This window comes from Lepisma saccharinum, chromosome 7 (assembly GCF_977018435.1).
Source record: "Lepisma saccharinum chromosome 7, izLepSacc3.1, whole genome shotgun sequence".
Lineage (NCBI taxonomy): Eukaryota > Metazoa > Arthropoda > Insecta > Zygentoma > Lepismatidae > Lepisma > Lepisma saccharinum.
The window spans coordinates 40,886,641-40,908,007 of record NC_139235.1 but is presented as its reverse complement, the minus strand read 5'-3'; the positions used below and the strand labels follow the sequence as shown (position 1 = coordinate 40,908,007).

Genomic DNA, 21,367 nt, shown 5'->3' with positions numbered 1-21,367 from the left:
TCCAATTCTCCCCTGCCCGTTTTCTTACTTCTTCTGTTTATGTCCAGTCTATCCTGCTTCTCATAGCCATTCTTTTCCAGCTGTTTCCATAGGCTATTTATTTTGCCTTCTTTTTCACATTCTTTCATGCATATTTTCTTGATTCTGTCCTCCATATTCTTTATAAAATTTATTTTTGTCACCTCACTTATGTGTACAATTTTTTGTAGTCATTCCTAACTTTGCAATTTTTCCTGAATTTGACGTTCTTCTTTTAGGAATACTGGGCCCTAAAAGGAGGGGGGATTATGACCCGTTGGGGACGCCACTCATTGCTACCCCAAGTGTCGACGTCACCGCACGTCACTGTTTAGGACTTAATTGAACCAGAACCATCGATAAGCTACTAGTTTCTTCTTCGATACAAATGTCTATCCTTTGTTACCTTAATTCATACCAATAATAGAAGATGAGAAGAGAAAGTTGCTGAACTAAATTTGTCTCTTGACCTTGGCCAGTCAGTGGCTCTCGCTTTCAGGTTTTTCAGAATGACAGATTTATCAAGTGTTTCATCTTTTGTTTCATAGTATTCAAGTCTAAAGCGATATGCATACCTCGGAAGAGGGGTGGATTTCCCAGAAGCAGGAAGATGAGATTAGGAGGAGGATTCTTTCCTATTGCTGTCAGTTTGTCATTGTCAGTTGTGTGCTGTGTGTAGGGTGTTTTTGTCAATAAACATATAAAGTGTATAAACGAGAGATCAAGAGTTAATAAATATACTACGTAGGTTGTAGTCTGTGCAAAGCTGCACTATCGATGTTCTACTGTTTTGGTTCTCGAATATTTTTTTTGTAGCACTTGTGTTCGTCCGAGTAAGAAGCACAATAAAACTTCTTGGAATAAACTGTACATGTTCTTTTATTAAACCAACATAGGTTATGGGCCCAGAACTCCCAGAACACGTCTAATGCAGTTGTAATAAGGAAAACGAGGAAGTGCGGCTGTTCATGTTTGAATACGGACTGTGAAAATGGAGTCGGTGAAATCGACTATACAGAAGTTAAATAACAGGAACTATCAAACGTGGAAGTACAAATTGGAGTTACTACTTCTAAAGGAAGAATTGTTGGATGTAGTCTCAGGTGTGCAGCCAAAAGAACCGGACGAGGAATGGAAGAAAAAAGACGGAAAAGCTAGGGCCACCATTGGACTTTTGCTGGAAGATGATCAACTCGTTCATGTAAGAAAGCAGGAAACAGCGAAAGGATATTGGGATTCTTTGAAACGGTATCATGAAAAATCAAGTCTCACAACAAAAGTGTATTTATTGAAGAAATTGTGCCGCTTACAGCTTAGTGAAAATGGCGACATGGAGCAGCACATTAATGCACTGTTGGATATTGTGGATCAACTTGCAGCTTTTGGTGAAAATTTAGCGGAACATTTGCAAGTAGCAATGTTGTTGTGTAGCCTGCCGGACAGTTACGAGACGCTAATTACTGCACTGGAGACGAGACCAGAAGAAGACCTAACTTTAGAAATGGTGAAAGGGAAGCTCATACATGAATATAAGAGAAGAAAGGAAGCCAAAACTGACAGTGGTGTTTATTCAGAAAGTGCTCTTAAAGTGAAATCCGATAATGTGAAAAGTGTCTGTTTTTTTTTGTAAAAAGCCAGGTCACTTTAAACGTGATTGTTTTAAGTACAAGGCACATAAAAGGAAAATTGTGTATAAAGCAAACCAGGTGAGTAATGTTGAAGAAAGTGAAAAAAAAAAGAGATGATGAAAGTGGTTCTGATTGTGATAATGTTCATTTTCTGTGTTTTGAAGCAAGTGAAAAAGGTACAGGTAGAGACAAATGGTACATTGATTCAGCAGCCACATGTCATATGACCAGTGACAAGGAATTTTTTGCCACATTTAATCCAAGTATAACAAATGAAATATACCTTGCAGATGTAAGTTGTTTGAAATCACAAGGAATGGGTGAAGGTGTAATACAATGTATACATGATAAAGGTATACAGGATGTATTAGTAAAATCTTTGTTGTATGTACCTGAGTTGTATGGTAGTTTACTATCAGTGAAATGTCTTACTGAAAAAGGTTTAAATGTTGAATTTCACAATAACACATGTATCATTAGTAAAGATGGAAAAGCTGTTGCATCAGCAGATCTGACAAATAATTTATATAAATTGAATACTATTTCAAATGTAGAATCTGTAAATCAATTGCACAAGGTAAGTCATGAAAATGACAGGAAATGTATTCATCTTTGGCATCGTAGGTTAGGACACAGAGATGCAACAATTGTTAAAAATCTTGGTAAAGGAAATTTAGTTAAAGGTGTTGATATTGATGCATGTAATGTAACTAAAGTTTGTGAGGAATGTATTCAAGGTAAAATTTCTCGTAAATCATTTCCAAAATTGAAAACTGAAAAATCAAAGGAATTATTAGATATAGTGCATTCAGATGTATGTGGTCCGATGGACGTTGAAACTCCTAGTGGGAACAAATATATACTTACATTTATAGATGATTTTAGTAGGTTTACTATGGTATATCTAATAAAGAAAAAGAGTGAAGTTGAAGATAAGTTACAGGAATTTGTACAGTATGTAAAAAACAAATTTAAAAGAAAACCTAAAGTAATGAGGACTGATAATGGAGGAGAGTATATGTCATTACAATTGAAAGATCAAACTACAGTACCATATACCCCACAACAGAACGGCGTTGCGGAAAGGAAAAACAGAAGCTTAGTTGAAATGGCTCGTTGCATGATAATTGATGCTGGCAGGTACAAGAAGTACTGGGGTGAAGCTATAAATACAGCAAATTACTTACAGAACAGGTTACCCACAAAGATATTAGAGACTACTCCATATGGAAAATGGTACGGAAAGCAACCATACATGGGTCATGTGAAAGTGTTTGGCAGTGTTGGATATGCTATAATTCTAAGTCATCGACACAAGATGGACGTTAAAGGAAAGAAACTTGTCTTAGTTGGATATGAAGGATATAAAGGATATAGGTTACTATATATGACATCTGATAAGATTTACATAAGCAGAGACTGTAAATTTATTGAAAACTCAAGTCATGTAATTTCAACTTTGAAACCTATCCAAAAATCTGATTCTGATCATAATACTGATTGCGAATTATCAGTGGACATTCTTGGAGAGGAACCAGAAATGCATTCACATTTTGGTAAAAAGGAAGTGAAGAGTGATTCAGAACTAATTTGTGATTCAAAAACTGATGAACATACAGATATCAAAGTAAATACAAGGACACCAGATGTTATCAGAAAATCTGCTCGTACAACAAAAGGACAATTACCAGCTAGATATCTACAAAAGGTCATTGTGGAAAGAAAGTTACCAACATCTTTTGAAGAGGCAGTTACAGGACCTGATAATGATCAATGGGAGACGGCAATGAATGAAGAAATGAACTCATTAAAAGAAAATAAAACTTGGGAACTAGTTTAACCAGTAAATGGAAGAAATGTAATTGGTAGTAAATGGGTGTATACCATTAAAGAAGAGCACAAGGAAAAGTTACTCGTTACAAAGCCAGACTAGTTGCTCAAGGATATTCACAAATCTATGGTGATGATTACGATCTAGTGTTGCACCAGTTGGAAAACAAGCAACATTCAGAGTTCTTTTAACAGTTGCAGGACAAATGAACATGGCAGTCAAGCGTTTTGATGTAAAGACAGCATTTTTGTATGGTGATTTAGATGAAGAAATATATATGAAACAACCTGAGGGATATCATCAACCTGGAAAAGAAGAATATGTATGCAGATTGAAGAAAAGCATATATGGGTTAAAACAAACCGCAAGATCATGGTATAATAAAATTGATGAATTTTTGGTTAACAATAATTTCAAAGGAGGTGAGGCAGATCCCTGTCTTTATGCAAAATCAGTTGCTGGGAATATGATCTATATTGTAATGCATGTAGATGATCTTGTTATTGCATGTACAAATGTGGATTTAATTAATGATGTAGCAATGTTAATGTCAAAGAAATTTCAGATTAATTGTCTTGGTGATATTAATTGTTATCTGGGAATTCAAGTTGAGAGAAGTAAGGATGGAATTTTTGCTCTTCATCAAAGTAATTAAATAGGAAAGTTAATCAAACAATTTGGATTGGAAGATGCAAAGTCATCAAAAATTCCAATGGATCCTGGATACATTAAATATGCAGAAACTTCTGAACCATTACCAAGTAATGAGCAATACAGACAAGCTATTGGAGCATTATTGTACATAAGTATAAATACTAGACCAGACATATCGGCAAGTGTGTCAATTTTAAGTCAGAAGGTCAGTTGTCCTACTAAAGCTGATTGGATTGAAGTTAAAAGAATTTTTCGTTATTTAAAGGGAACTCAATCATATAAGTTAAAATTAGGAAACAAATTTGAATTTGAAAATGATTATTTGTTAGGTTACGCAGATGCTGATTGGGCTGGGGATGTGTCAACTAGAAAATCAAACAGTGGTTATGTATTTATGTATAAGGGAGGCATGATAAGCTGGGCTTGTAGAAAACAATCTTATGTTTCATTATCTTCCACTGAAGCTGAGTACGTGGCAATTGCAGAAGCATGTAAGGAAGCAAAATTGATAAAATATGTGTTAAATGATATGGATAAAAAATGTGATTATCCAATTATCATAAATGAAGATAATCAAAGTTGTATCAAACTAATTAAAAATGAAAGGGTTAGTTTGAGAACTAAACATATTGATGTAAAATATCATTTTGTTCGTGATCTGTATTATAAAGGTGAAGTAACATTTAAGTACTGTGCTTCAGACGACATGATTGCAGATACATTAACAAAACCACAAACAGGTATAAAGTTAAGAAGGAATTGTAACTTAATGAATATGATGAGTGAGTAACTATGATGATACACACTTTATTATTCATTGAAAAAAAAGGGGGGTTATAGACGGTGTTAAAGGCGGAGCTACTGCGGAGCATGCGCACTCGTCTGGTCCCCCTCGAACATCCGGTTACACTTACGATGCTATTGACGTTAATATGAAAGGGCAAAGTGGAGATTATTTTACAAGGAAATAGGGTGTCAGCTGTGTAGCATATGGTTGCACAGTTCGATCGGGAACAAATTTATTGAGTCAAGTATCACCACGTAGGTTTCCGAAGAACGTAGAAAGACGAAACCTGTTAATACAAGCAGAACGAGAAAGGATTGGTACCCGGAAAGGGTTTTTACGACTTGCATTTTGTTACAAACATGTTGACCGCTTATCTGCGTATTGTGTTGTGGTGAAAAGCATGCATCTTAGTGAGGTTTCAAACCGAAGCGACACGCGACAGCAGTGGTTCATATCGTAGTGACAAGCGACACAGGCCCATTTAGTCTATAAATAAGCATTTACGCTCATGGGAAATCAAGTCTCAGGCGGCACAATACACACCATTGGGAATCTGAGCGACACGTGCAGCTTGTCGTGTCGCTTCGGTTCGAAAAATGTCATTGATCACTGAGCATTCACTTGTAAGTGGCACAGAGATTACACGCCGAAGCGGCAAGCAACGGCCATGAACGTCCAGGGAGGGGCAAGGAAGTTATTTTTTTCAGGGGAGCAAACAAGGCACATTTTCTCCAAAAATAGTGTTGTTCCTACAAAAAAAAAACATTGCTTAAATTTGAATTTATGATGTTCATGCAATAATTAACACATATTATTGTAGCTAAAATGAAATTATATGTGAAATACATAATTTTTGGTTGACTTTCATTTTCCAGGGGGGGCACGCCCCCCTTACACCCCCTTCCGCACGCCAATTGCAACGGCCCCTTTACTCTAAAAGAAACAATTCACCTCGCATACGAGTACAACAGACCAAGGCGACACGATGCATGGTACTGAGAAAACAGTCCAGTCCAAGCGACACTTGCATTTTCTCGTGGCGAATTGGTTCGAAAGGAAGCTTTCAGACTGCAGCGATACGTGTCTCTTGGAAACCAAAATCCAAAAAAAACAACACCTTCCGAATTAAAGCGACACGACAAATTGCAGGTGTCGCTTTCATGTCGCTCGGACTGGGATGTTTTATCAATACCGTGCATTGTGTTGCCAAGGCCTGTTATTTGCTCAAGCGTGACTGGTAAATGGTTTCCTTTAGATCGAATGCTTCTATGCGAAATCCCGATATCGCTTGTCGCTTCAGTCTGAAAACTCTCTTGTTGCTTGAAGTAAATTCGTGCAAGTGAAAGTGGCATGTCATATCATAGGTTTTCCCTAAATCGTTCAGGCGGAAAGGCGACGTTGAAAGCACATATATTTACTAGCATTTGTTGTCTTATTACTTCTGCAGATTTGTTGGCAAAGATTCACTTAAGCATACTTTCTAATATAATAATATCACTAGTTTTATAGAATTATCTTTCCCTCACTTTTCCATTTACAAAATAATTGAATACCTACACGTTCGTCGTGCGTGTACATGAGATACTTGTATGTACGTAGTGTGCTATACAACTGGCGGCCACAAAGACACGTCATATTTTAATAATCTGCTCTGCAGTTGGTCATCAGACGGATTCTAGACGTCCACTCCTTCATAGTAGAACTGTAACAAATACAAATGCAAAAAGCCAGGAAACTATATCAAAAATCCATCATCGCACAATACAGAAATGCCAACCTCCAGATTTACCGTGCCAAAAAAAAGCAATACGAAACCGAGCTACTAAATTATAAGACACAACAATGGAATATCTTCATCGAAAAACGTCTGGAATTAAATAAATGGGGCACCCCGTATAAAATCGCTACCGGCAAAATAAAAAAACCGCAAACCATTTCCACCTTAATTAATGACGAGAACAACACGAATATGACAAAGGACTTGGAAGAAACCATCAACTTCTTAATGAAGAATCTCATACCAGACGACAAACCTGAAAACGACAGCGAGGAAAATAAGGATACAAGAAAAATCTATCACCAGCCATATCCAGAATCACCAATATTACCTTTCACTACCCAGGAAGTAGAAAACGAAATAAGCAGCATGAAAATGAAGAAGTCCCCGGGACCAGACGGAATTCCTGTGGAAATAATACAAGAAATCACCCCAGTACTTACGCCTTACATTACTCAACTATTTAATGAGTGCCTTGTTCAGAAGATATTCCCAGAAACCTGGAAGGAAGCAAACTTAATAATCATCAAGAAACATCCAAATAAAGATGAAACCAGGGTCAATTCATACAGACCAATATGCCTTCTCAACGTTTTGGGAAAACTCTTCGAGAAACTTATCCTAAAAAGACTGAAAGAATTTCGCCTGCTCAAACCCATATCAGGGATACAATTTGGGTTCACGAAAGGTAAATGCACAGACGATGCATTACGCCTTCTATCGTCTACAACACAAAACACTCCAAACAAGTACATGGTTGGAATCATGGTGGACATCGCCGGGGCATTTGACAACTTGTGGTGGCCCAGCCTTTTTCAAACACTTAAAAATATGAACTGCCCAGGTACACTCTTCCTACTTCTGAAAAGTTATTTCTCTAACAGAAAAATTAGCATCAAATATCCGGATCTACAAATGAGTAAGATCACGTCAAAAGGTTGTCCTCAGGGTTCCATTCTGGGACCCGAGCTTTGGAATACTAACTTGGAGCCTGCGCTTATGAAACTACAAGACCATCCAGACATAGACCAGATCATAGCTTATGCGGATGACATTATCATGCTCACTTCCGGTAACTCAAGAAGGGAAATCGAAGATAAAGCATCCACTGCAATCAATATGTTATCCAATTGGTGTGATCATGCTAAACTCAAAATAGCTTCGGAAAAGACTCATTATATTATCCTTAAGGGGAAGTTACAAAGAAACCCTCAAATCAAACTCAGAGAAAGAAATTTAAAAAGAGTAAGAGAAGCTAAATACCTTGGCATTACTCTTCAAGAGAAGATGTTTTTTAACAGACACATAGCCCTGGCAACAACCCAGGCCGAAACAACTATAAACAGTCTAGCCACATTGAGTTCAGCAAACTACAACCTTCCACTATCACACATAAAAACATATCTCATTACCATATATAATTCTATTATTTCCTATGGCTCGCCCCTGTGGGCCATGGAAACCAGTAAACAGTACATTAAAAACAGATTGAGATCTTCACAACGCAAAGTGATACTTCGCCTAACGGGTGCATTCAGAACAACCTCAACCCTGGCTCTTCTCATGATTGCGGGCCTACAGCCTATTGAAATCGTTATTAAAACTAGAGCATCAAAGTATTACTTTAGAAATGGACAAGAGGACGAAATCTATAAACTAATTGGAATACGCCCTGCCACGGTACCAGAAATTTACAACCACTTGTTTAGCGTCTGGCAACAGGAATGGACACAAGCCACGCAAGGAAGGAGACTTCACAGCTTCCTTCCAAACATAAAAGAACGACTTTCGATGGACCATTTCCATCCCACGAGAGGTCTCATACATTTCCTAACGGGACACGGTCCCTACGGTCAACACCTAAATAAGCACAACCTCAGACAGACTGATAAATGCCTGAAATGTAAAACCGAGACGGACACACCGGAACATAAAGCCTTCTTTTGCCAGACATCAAACAAACAAATCGAAGATTTAAGACAAAAGCTACCAAACTTCAACACGTACCAGTTAATAAGAAATCCCGAGCACTTTACGTCACTAAACAACTTAACAAACCTGGTGTCGAAAGAGGAACATTCCCTCTTCAAATCCGGCATCACTCACCTCCCCATTCAACCCCTACCTCCGGAATGTAATATACCCCCCAGAAGATCACAAAGAATCCACCTTCGACAAACTCAACAACAGGACATCCCTCCTTAGGACTAAGATCACCAAGAGGATAATGAAGCAGAACCTCCCACAGGAACATCAAGAAGGAGACACTAATACAGAAGACAGTGATACGCCAAAACGAAAAAAGGTTACGTCTCCCCGGAGAAAGGCAAAGGATAACACTGCAAGGACTCGACCTAGGAACCAACCGAATTTAACCAAGATTCTTCTTTTTCGTTTCTTTCTTAAATTGTAATCTTACACCCCTTCTTTATTCTCGTTACTAAACACACTGCAAACTTCTCTCACTGATTCTTGACAATTCTCTATATTTCCACTACCGAACGTACTAATGTACCCGATACTTCCCAGGAAATCCCTCCCTACTTCTTCCCTTCCTGATGATGTCCCGGGTACCAACCGTCGTACCGATGTTCATCCCAGTCCGACCAACTCTTGCTGGTCTCCCGCAAGTCTCCTTGCATCAGGTACCACTCGTTCTTTCATATCTCTTCCTACTATTAATACGTACATCTCAAAGCCAATAATACTCTCACTATCTCAAACATAACATACTAGAACATAGACCCTGCTTAACATTCATAGAATCGTGTTAATGTCCATTCCTCATCTCATCCATCAACACTAATGCACACGACACACAATAAAACTTATCCTAAGAAAACATTACCCACCCAATTACACACTTATGTAATTTCGTATCTGTGATCATAAATAATATTAATGTTAAACACTAACACTTATTTACTTCCTACTATTTCTAACCTTTATCTTAATCTTCTTACCTTGTAGAATGATGTGAAACCAACTTTGTTCAGGAAAACCGAACAAATTTGGTTCTTCACACTGGGACGTTCTTGCCAATGTCACAGTGAATTATTGTAATGAAAAAAAAATAATGGAAATCAAGGATGAATCAAAGAAAAGCGGGGGAATCCGTAAAAAATTCACGGAACTGACGCCCTGGGTTAATTTTCAGGTACCAGGGCATAAGCACATACCTCCGAAAGTAGCTTGACTACTTTTATCCGTATACATAAAAAAAAAAAAAAAAAAAAAAAAAAAAAAATAATCGTTCTATGTAACCATATCTTGTATACTGTTTAGGAAATAAAAAATAAAATTCTTTGTAACAAATACCTTTCTTGACTATCGTCGCACAACTGATGAAAACAAGCGCTCATTTCTTTACCGGTGAATCTGCACTGGCAACAACGGGGACTGGCCTAAACCGGAAGTTCCGCGGGGACCGGGCAAGACCTCACCAATGTTTATGTTTACATTTTTAACACTGTCTATATGTAGGGTGTTTTTGTCAATAAACATATAAAGTGTATAAACGAGAGATCAAGAGTTAATATACTACATAGGTTGTAGTCTGTGCAAAGCTGCACTATCGATGTTCTACTGTTTTGGTTCTCGAATATTTTTTGTAGCACTTGGCTGTGGTGAAATATTAGCTAGTTGCGTAATATATAGTTACAGACAAATTCAAGCTTAAATTGTGGATTTAATCATCGTTTTTATTGTAAAAGTGTTCTGTGTTATTACAAGACAGTACCTTTATTGAAACGTAAGTTAATATTAAATAATCTTGTGATTTAGAAGATAAATCAGTGTTAAATCTGGATAGCATGGAAGGCTCTGAGCCATCCAGATAAAGTTTCCTGCTTGTAAGAAATTCAACAAATTTCATTCAAGTGAGGGAAAATGTCTAGCGAGGAAATTATTAATCAAAGCAGAGAGGACGTCCAAATGGAGATGAATGATGTAGGGGAAGTAAAAAAGGATACGTCTTCAAATAAAGACGGAGAAAATATGGATGTTGAATTGGTTGCTAAGCAACCAAAAAGTCAGAACTCAAAACGAAATCGAGCAAAAGTTAGTGGAAAGGAGGAATCTATAAATGCTCCAAAAATTTTCAAAGCAAACGTATTAGAGCGTACAATGCAATCAAAGGACAATGTGAATAAAAATGACTTATACTATCCTGGGCACGATGGTCCATATATTGTTCTTGTTGAAGGCGTGGAACACAATGTTGGTAGCTTTAGTGCTATTATGTTAGGTAGTCACTTAAGATAAGCTAGAATTAAGGTGAATTTTGTTAAGGCATCGGGTCCTAATCGTGCAAAGGTTTACTTTTTAACATCCAATGATGCAAATGACTTTTACTTGAACAAAGAGTTTCAGAAGAAATATAAGGTAAATGTCAAAATCCCGAAGAGTCTTTTACACAGAATGGGACTAATATATGGGTTACCGTTACATATAAATTTAGAAGAAGTACAAGATGAAGCAGAGGCTGAGAGAAATATTCCAATAATCAAAATGGAAAGAATGAAAAAAAAGATTTATCAAGAAAATGGGGAATTTGAGTTCAAACCGACCAAATTGATCAGTGTAACGTTTCAATCACAAAGGTTGCCCTCGCATGTAAAGCTACTCAGTAACATATTTCAGGTACAACCTAAAATAAAATCTGTGATGCAGTGCAGGAAATGTTTCCGTTTCTCTCACACAATGGATGTTTGTAAGTCCAAAGCAATATGTCCAAGGTGCGGTGATTATGAACATGATGATATATGTGCTGCAGTACCTAAATGCATAAATTGCTCAGGAAATCATCTTGCAACTGAGAGGTCGTGCAGTAAGTGGGAAGAGGAAAGAGAAATTCAGAAGGTGATAGCATATGAGGGCTGTTCATATCAAGAAGCAAAGAGAAAAGTTAGTTCTAGTAGTTCATTTATGACCGAAAGAGACGATTATTCTTATGCAAACATACTACAAGATTTCCCAGAGTTAAAAACAACTAAAGCAGAGTCTTCCTTTGTACAAGCTCCAAGTTCAGCAATTACAACAGGTAACAGATATGAGGTACTGGCCACTCTAAGAGATGAGGAATCAGGGACATCAAGAAACTTATATTCGTGGAAATCTTCTCAACCTCATCTTTACAACATGAACAATAGTTATGCTGATCGAAGACTTGGGAAGATATTTAAAACTAAAGAAGTTATGAAAAATAAAGGTATGCAAAATCTAAAGTCGTGTGACAATCCTCAAACCCAAAACGAACAAGAAAGACCAGATTATATTTTACTAAATTCCCAAAGCAGTCCAACGTCAGTGACAACAACGGAAAAACGAAAATTACGGACTAGCATCCCACAATATGACTCTCAAAAGCAAATAATGATTAGTTTGTTACAAGTTATGGCAAAACTAACGTCGAACATAACTGTGGATGATAATCTTCAGAGAATTAAAAATATTCTAGTCGATTGTGCAAATATAACTTCACAGTTATTAAAACTTATTGAAGAGCTTGAATCATATGAAGATGCTCAACATTAAATATAATAATCAGTAAGTTATTACATGCAAAATATGTTTTTGTTTGTGCAATGGAATTTATGCTCATTTCCTTCAAGAAAACTTGAACTCATGAAACTGATAGAAGAGCATCATTCTCTCATTATATGTGTATGTGAAGTATGGGGGGATGGAAGAGTTTCAATTGAAATAAAAAATTATCACGCAGTAATTAATCAAAAAGGCGGAAAAGGAGTGGGTATATTTGTACATGAAAGTCTGGCATTCAAACCCATATCATTTAATCCCAATTTAGTGATTCTTCGAGAATATCGGGTGGAAGTAGTGGGAGTACAAGTGCAAATTTTGAATAAAATATTTACCGTTATCTCGATCTATATACCATCTTCCTATACATCGCAAAAAATTGCAGTGAAACATTTAAGGTCTATGATTAGTTCATTCAAGACTCCATTAATCATAACTGGAGATTTCAATTGCCACCACCCATTGTGGGGTCGACAAGCAGCAGATAAGTTGGGTCGAACTCTTGTTGAATGGATGGAGGCGGAACAGTTAACTATAATAAATGATGGTTCACCTACTCATATGCCTAGAAATGGAAGTAATCCGTCATCTATAGACTTAACATTAATTTCAGAAAAGTATTGTGCAGACTTTACATGGAAGGCCGATGTGGACTTGAGAACAAGCGATCATTATCCATGTTATTTTTATCTGGCTTTTTGCCATACAACAAACGAAAGAATATTAACTATTCGCAAATGGAAAGTATTCAAAGCTAATTGGTCTAATTATACTAAACTTGTAAATATTTATTTCTCAGAGAATGATGGATTAAAACCTGATAATATTACATATGAGGAGTTTGTAAAAATCATTTCGGCTGCGATGGACTTGAGTTGTCCCAGGGTGATAAAAAGTAGTCAGCAACACTTCCCAAAGATATACTGGTGGACAGAGGAGTGTGCTGAAGCAAAACTACATAGAGTCGAATTAGCAAGAATATACTCACGTCAACCAAATCCGGAGAACTGGATAGCATTCAGACGCTCTGTGGCCAAATCAAAGAGATTATGCATAAAAGCAAAAAGAAAATCATGGAAATTATTTTGTGAAAATTTACACCCAAGCATGAAATTAGGATATGTGTGGAATAAGTTTAGGTCGCTCAAAAATCCTCGTACAGCAAATGTGGTCCCTTTGAAATCAAATTGGAAGACTGAATTTATTCAGAAACTCATACCTACAGTGTCAGACGGAGTAATTGAAACACCAAATGAATTATGTAGTTACACATCAAAACTACGTTCGGCGAAAGGTTTTGCAACTCCAATTTCAAAAGAGGAAATGTATGAAATCATCGGCAACAGTAAAGAATCTGCTCCAGGGATGGATGGAATTACTTATTCTATGATTAATCACCTTCCAGATGTAGCGTTAACGGCGATGTGCACAATTTTTAATAAATTCTTAAATAATGGAAAAGTACCAGAAGATTGGTCCAAACAGTTGATTATTCCAATTTTAAAAACAGGCAAGGACCCTCAAGTAGGTAAATCATATAGACCTATAGCTTTGACGTCAGTTATAGGAAAGATATTTGAGAAACTGATACAAAAAAGAATAGAATGGTTTTTAGAAAGCCAAAACATATTTCAGTTCGAACAAATAGGATTTCGAAAGGGATTAGGATGCCAAGACGGATTAATCACTCTTTCCTCGTATATTTTCGACTCACTGAAAAGAAACAGAATTGTACTAGCTGCATTCTTAGATGTAAGCGCAGCTTATGATAATGTAGATATTAATATCCTAATCCAAACAATACAACAGCTAAAAATACCTCACAACTATGTTTTGATACTATGGAAGTTACTCACTAAAAGATCTGTATATTTCCACTTTTTCAGTGAAAGTAGAGGACCGTATTCAGCCTGCAAAGGGTTACCTCAAGGAAGTCCTTTAAGTCCTTTGTTATTCAACATATATATGATCGGGATGAAAAGGAAATTAATTCCAACAGTCAATTATCTTCAATATGCGGATGATATCTGTATCTATATGTCCACGACACAAATTCATACTGATTTTCCTGTTTTAGAGGAACAAATATTGGAAGTGCAAAAGTGGCTTGAAAGTAAAAAACTCTCCATTTCAATGGAAAAATCTAATATTACAATTTTTAGTAAAAAGGGAACACCTCCAATAGTTCACTCAATGTCCCGAAAAACAAGAATTCCCATTACATCCAGAGTAAAATATTTAGGTGTCATCTTGGATGAAAAACTAACTTGGAATGACCAAATTAAAGCAATACAAGTCAAATCAGAAAAAGTGTTTAATTTGTTCAAAGCAATAGCAAATACTCAGTGGGGATGTCATCCTCGAGTTATGCTTTTATTTTACAAGAATTATTTTCAGCCTATGATAGATTATTCTCTACTGGCAATGTGTAACTTGACAGAAGGAAAATTGAATTCCATTGATGTCATACAGAGGAAATTCTTGAGAAGATGTTTAGGCTTTATGAACAGCACTCCAAACGTAGTAGTATACATGGAAGCGGGTGAATGTTCCATTTCATGTAGACAGAAGATGTTAGCAGCAAATATGCTCTTCAAAGTGAAATCATATTGTGAGCATCCTTTCAACAATATACTAACAAATATGATACACTTATATGAAACGGGAAAAATAACAAACAGAAAATCTGCTATGTGGATAGAATTGTATAATTCGTTTTGTCAAGAATACCAGGATGTTCTACAGATGCGTTCACGGCCTGTTTTTTTATTAGATTATCCTCAACAGTCTCTGGATAATATTCGTTTCCCTCGTTATTCGCACATATCGGAATATTTTACTCAATGGCCAAGTTTTTATTTCATATACACAGATGGATCTAAAAGTGAGTCAGGAGTTGGATGTGCAGTGTACGATCCACAACATAAAACAGACCTATTATTTCGGCTTCCACAAGACTGTTCAATATTTACAGCAGAATCTTACGCAATTTACCAAGCTTTAATATATGTCCAAAAATTAAATTTACAAAAGTTCTTAATACTTACTGACTCGCAAAGTGTATTACAGGCTCTTAAATCTTCTTACAAGAGTCTTTACAAATTATCCCCTTATATTATAAATTGCATACAATTAGTTCAAACAATACAAAAATCTGGAAAAACCATTGAGTTTTCTTGGGTTAAAGCTCATAGTAATATTACAGGTAATTCTCATGTAGATGAATGTGCAAAGAAAGCAGTGCGTCTTCCAAATATTACGAGCTTATCATTATACTATACGGATCTTCTCCCTAGAGTAAAGAAGAAAATTCTGAATGAATGGTTTGATTGGTGTCGAAATGAACTTACAACAGTTGGAGAATCATACAGACCATTTGCTGAATTCAAAACACAAAAACCATGGTTTCATCATGTAAGTGCTACAAGAAATGTAATTGTATTAATTAATAGACTGAGAACGGGGCATTTGTGTACAAGGCAACATTTATCCAAAATTGGAATAACGAATAATAAGAAATGTGAATGTGGCTGGGAAAGTGCAGATGCACAACATATAATACTGGAATGCTCAAAATATAATAGAGAGAGAAATATCTTGTATAAAACTTTAAATAATCTAAAGGTTCAGTTTCCAACAAATTTGTTAAGTTTAGTTGTTAATCCAGATGTGAGAATTGGGTATAGTTTGTTATCATTTTTAAGGAAGTGTAACATACAATTGTAAAAGGCAAAGTGTTCTTAAAAAAAAAAAAAACTAATATCTGTAAAATAGGGGGTATGGACTGATAATTTTAATGTAAAACAATTGTGTACATTTTATATGTGTATTGTTATGGACAAAAAACGGCATAAAAGCTGTTAGGTTCCAAATAAAGGAATGAATGAATGAATTGTAGCACTTGTGTTCGTCCGAGTGAGAAGTACAATAAAACTTCTCGGAATAAACTGTACATGTTCTTTTATTAAACCAACACTGTGAAGTGTGTCTAGTTGCTGTAGTTTGTCATCTGTGGCCTCATAATTGTGTCCCTTGCAGGCGCGGCTCGTGCATAATTTTCCTGGGGGTTCACCAAAATTATGAAAAGTGGACTTACCTAAACCTTTGAGACACTACACGCTTTGGTTCGTAGAGATAGTTGTGGGAAAATTATCAAATTTTGGCAGGTATATTACTGACAAAGTTGATTTGCTTTATGTTCAGATAACAGTGACAGCACCAAGGACTGTGTGTGTAGGGGGCGATCATTTTAATTTAAGATTTTCGTATGGTATTGTATTCAGGGGTATCTCAGAATTCAGAAAATATTCTCGCCTCAATTTTGCCTCTTCCACTCTTGCCAACTCTTTTCTGGTCCCACCACTGTCAAATAGACTATATTATTGAAACTGGATCCTGAACCTACAGTTAAAAAATACAAATCTCTGCCTGCTAAAATGAATATGTATCAGTAATCGAACCCAAGACCCCGTGATTACAAGATAATTCTTATATAACTATTCGAAAGTATATCGCTAAATCAAAGCGATTAGATTCTATTCTATGCAATATGTTAACTTCTCGCACAGCAACAACTACACTCCTTCCAATACACAATCCACCTCACTTCACTCAACGTATCACTATGCCATATATATTTCAATCACCAGCCATGCACTTCAAAACAAACTAACAAGTATGGAGACAATGACACGAAACAAAGTTAAATGCGCGCGTCCCTTCGAACACCCTCTCGCGCTAGAGTATAACTGATCGCACGAAACCCAAACAACTTTTTGGTCGTCTTCTGACGTAAGTGCGAAATGCCCTCATTGTTAGGTTAGGCTTGAATAAATAGCAAATATTACATTTTTGGTCAAGCACGGTAAGCCCCGAAAATTGAGTGCATATATTCTCAGACAACTAAACCTAAAAAGCCTAACATGTCAACGAAAGCATTTAGTCTGACGTAAGAAGACCAAAAGATTGTTTAAGTCTTGTCCGATAAGCGACCACTCGCCCTCGCGCTATTTTTGACTTTTCGGCTCCTTCCACCTGAAGTGTTTCCATCTTAAAATAGTTTTCAAGATGTAGATTTAAGACATTCTACGAAGAGCAAAAGAATGTATTAACTTTAAGCCACAATTTCCTGGATATAGAAATCTCAGGTAAATCATAAGACCACTAACTATAATTTTCAGTGATAAAGAAAACGCAGACGTAGTAAAAAATCTTTCAAAATCTCGTTAACCCATCCTTTCAACCTCGTGGTTGGTCTGTCGGTTCCTTCTTTAAACGCCGAAACTGAATCAGATGTGAACATAGAATTAAGGGGTAATTATGTGATAAAATCGTCACAAGTATAAGAATTGTAAAAGAGACTTACGTCGTAAGGCAAAACCAATGCCTGGGACTTCAAGTGCTTCACGTCGGCATACAAGAGCTTTGCCTGCTGCTTCATCATTGGAACAGAAACTGCCTCCTTGTCGTGGCCGTGAGGGTAGAAGTTCTCCTCCGTGGTAGCCTCTGCAATGAAAGGGTGCTTCCACACTCCCTTGAAGAACACTGCATTCGCCAACACCAGCTTAGTTCCAGGCGATACTGTTTCTGAAAAGTAGCATAAGCGGCATTACAGATTAATGCAAATCTGATGTAATCATTTCATACATAAAATATATATAATTCACAATACATAATTATTATATCTTGATAAAACAACTATCCTATTCTGGCTCTTTACCTCTACCCTCACACGTCGCCAATCATTGACTATATTTTTATTTTGCTCGTGTACATTTTTCTGTTCTTTTTTATCATACCAAGCATAATCGTGTTTATTAATTTGAGTTTTAAATTTGTGTAATTTTGTTGTATAAGTGAGCCTTGGCTCTCACTTTTATTTTTACGAATGTTGTTTCTTTTTTTTAGTTTTATTTACATGTCTTTAGTATGTAGTACATGTATTTATATGTATTTATTGGTGTTGGGTGGCAGAACAGCTGCAGGCTGAACCCCGCTCTTTAATAAATATCAAGCTGTTTAGAACAAAGCACAGACAAAGAGAACACACTTTAGAACTCATTGTTACATTTGGATATTTTTTATAACCCAGTTTGCTTATGTTTAATTAACTTTATTTAGTGAAAACTTAACTTTAGTCTTTAAAACACAAAGACTTCGTTGATGAATGTTTAATTTGTTAACCTGGAAATTTGAGATTTATAGAACTCTCAGATTATCAGTTTAAGAAGAAATGTGTCACTATTTTTGTTAATGCATTTAGAAAATATATGAGTAAAATAAATTATGGAAAAGGCTGTGCCCTCTAAGCTTTAACCAACCCGTATGAATCCACCTTCACTCAGAGAACTAAATGCATCATAGGGATTGACGCACCAGAATGCATCGATTGATGCGTAAAGTGTGTTTTATGGCTTCTTCAAATAATCTGATTCATATATGATGCATTTGGGTGAGTTTTTGGATGTCGTGAAAGAAACACCAAAGTGCATCATTTGATTCAAGTGAGGATTTATTTCAGTCGAGATGCACTTTAATGCATAAGTTGATGCGCTTTGATACACCTTGAAGCATTTTGATGCACCTTGATGCATTTTAATGCACCCGAATGAATCTTTTCTGATGATGCACTTAAACGTTTCGTCTGAGCTACATAACCTCTGTAGCTCAGACCAAACGTTTAAGTGCATCATCTAAAATGATGCAGGACACCAACCGGGGCAACAACCAATGCGTGTGTACGTCTAACGAGCTAATAATGTCAAAATGTTCAAAGAATCCTGAGAACTATATTCGAAATATCAACACCATCAGCCAGAACTGATCACAATGAAATATAGCAAGGAAGATCTAAATAAACTTTACATGTATGAACACTTTTTGCAACAATTTGGAATCATTATTAGAATTATTTCTTATTTCTGTTATTAGAGTTCATTTCACAACGATTCATTCAATTGTGCCTGTTATATTCATTTAACACTTTATTAAGATTTACGTTTAATATTGCTTGCGGACTAAGACTTGCACTCAAAACAGTTTTTAATAATTTTTTTTACAGTCTGTTGACATGTTTCAACAAATTGCCGAGACTTCTTATTTTCTTTTGTTAACAAATTCATATATACATTCTGATTTTGTGGAAAACTCATTTCCGTGTCGTAAAGATATAGAACGCTCGCTAAATTCTCCCCACTGGTAGTGGCAAGATAGGTTTTTGGATAGTAAAAAAACATATGGATGGTATAAGTTTGCTCCCTAAGTCGTGCGCCCTTTGGCTCTGATAAGGTCCTTTTAGGATCCTCCAAATAGACCTATATCAAAAATGTCCACAGGCTTCGAATCTATTGAGGTAAAAAGTAGTTTTAAGTATTCCTTACTTGTGGAGACAATTTCCTTGATGAGGCCATTGGTGTGCTTATCTGCCCAGCCGTTGATTGCTGATACTGCCTTGAGAAGATCACGGAAGTCCACGGTCTCTACCGAAGAATTGTAAATTGCTCTTAGGGACTGAGTGAAGGAGTCCAGAGGTGTGAAGGTCTTGTCTTGGAAAATTGAGTTAGCTATTTGCAAAACGTTTTTCGATTCATTGTCCTGGAAACAAATGCAAAACAATTAAGTTCAACACTAGACTATCTAAATGAGCCTCACCGTGTGTTCCTATAGAAACTGACAATTTATGCATGTATTTTTTTATTATTATTAATGAATGAAATATGTATAAAAGCTCCAGAAACGCGGCATGACAGATGTGATTGTGTAAGTGATTTGTTGCAAAGATAATTTTGTGTTCTAAGTTAGAATTTGAGACTTTATAGTTTACTGTTTGAGTATTAGTGTCGTTCTAAATATATGTGCGACAATGTGAACATTAATTCATGAAAAAATCTAAACGCTGTAAAGCCAAATTTGCTGGTACAAAACCAGCTGAATCCAACATGGACACGGACATTAGTGCCATGGAACTTTCCAGCAACGTGGAAATCATAACTTCTGTAGTTAATAAGTTGAATTCTCAGTGTAATAATATAGATTACACCCAACAAATTAGTAAATCAAGTTCCAAAAAAGTTTATGAGCAACAGGTATTGAAGGACAGAAGTAATCATTTAGGTCCGTATGAAATATTTGTGAAATCTAAACATCAGGATGCCTCAGGTGGAAATGGCAAAGGAAACATTGGTCAACTTCACATTTTAAAATTAGGCCAAATAGTTAGCAAAGAAAATATTAGAGGTTTGAAAGAGATAGATAGCCTTGGGAAAAATCTAGCTAGACTTACATTTACGACATCTAATTATGCAAATGATTTCCTTTCGAATCCATTACTGTTACAGAATAATTGGGAAGGTTTTGTTCCATCACACCGAGTACGAAGAATGGGAATTATGAAAGATGTACATCAGTCAATAAGTGAAGATGAAATTTTGCAAAATATAAATTCATCAACAGCCAAAGTAATAAAGATAAAACGCATTGTGAAGTATAAGTAAGAGGAGGGTACTCGCGTTGCTGTTCCAACTCGAACGGTAATTGTAACATTCGACTCGCAATCCTTACCACAATATGTCACACTGTTTTACAAAAAGTTTGATATTGATAGGTACATTCCCTTGATTAAACAGTGCACTAATTGTTTTTATTATGGGCACTTCAGGGCTAATTGCAAAAGTAAATTAAAATGCAAACGCTGTGGTGAGAATCACGAATCGTCCTCTTGCACAAATAAGATCAAGTGTTTCCATTGTAATCAGGAGCACACTGCAATTGACAAAAACTGTCCTGAAAAACAACGCCAAAAGGAAATAATCAAAATTATGACAGTTCAGAATGTTACGTTTAACGAAGCTATGAAGAAAGTCCCAAAAATTAACTATATGTATGGATATGAACAGATATCTACTGGCCATGTTCAGGAAATAGAAAAGACAGTAATGCCATTTACATATGCTTCGATATCTAACAATTCGAGTAGCACCTCATATCATAATAATATAATACAAGATCAATACAGTGTATCTAATAAAAGGCCATTTAACAGTTCAAAGAAAGCTGGAAAATATTTGGAAGAGACTGAGTCTTCTCGAGGAAAACGCCAGAAATCTTCTCAAACATTGAAACCATTTGGACAA

The 21,367-nt window shown here is 36.2% G+C and overlaps 1 protein-coding gene across 1 annotated transcript in view; it reads right to left on the bottom strand.

The window, feature by feature from the left end:
* Positions 1-3,695: 3,695 nt before the first annotated feature.
* Positions 3,696-21,367, bottom strand: part of LOC145990436 (leukocyte elastase inhibitor-like) — a 29,078-nt gene continuing 11,406 nt past the window's right edge. Inside the window, exons 2-4 of the mRNA XM_083126126.1 lie at positions 19,616-19,829; positions 17,602-17,822; positions 3,696-3,782 (exon numbers count right to left, since the gene is read on the bottom strand). Coding sequence (XP_082982252.1) covers positions 3,696-3,782; positions 17,602-17,822; positions 19,616-19,829 — 522 coding nt within the window. The remainder of the gene's footprint in view (positions 3,783-17,601; positions 17,823-19,615; positions 19,830-21,367) is intronic.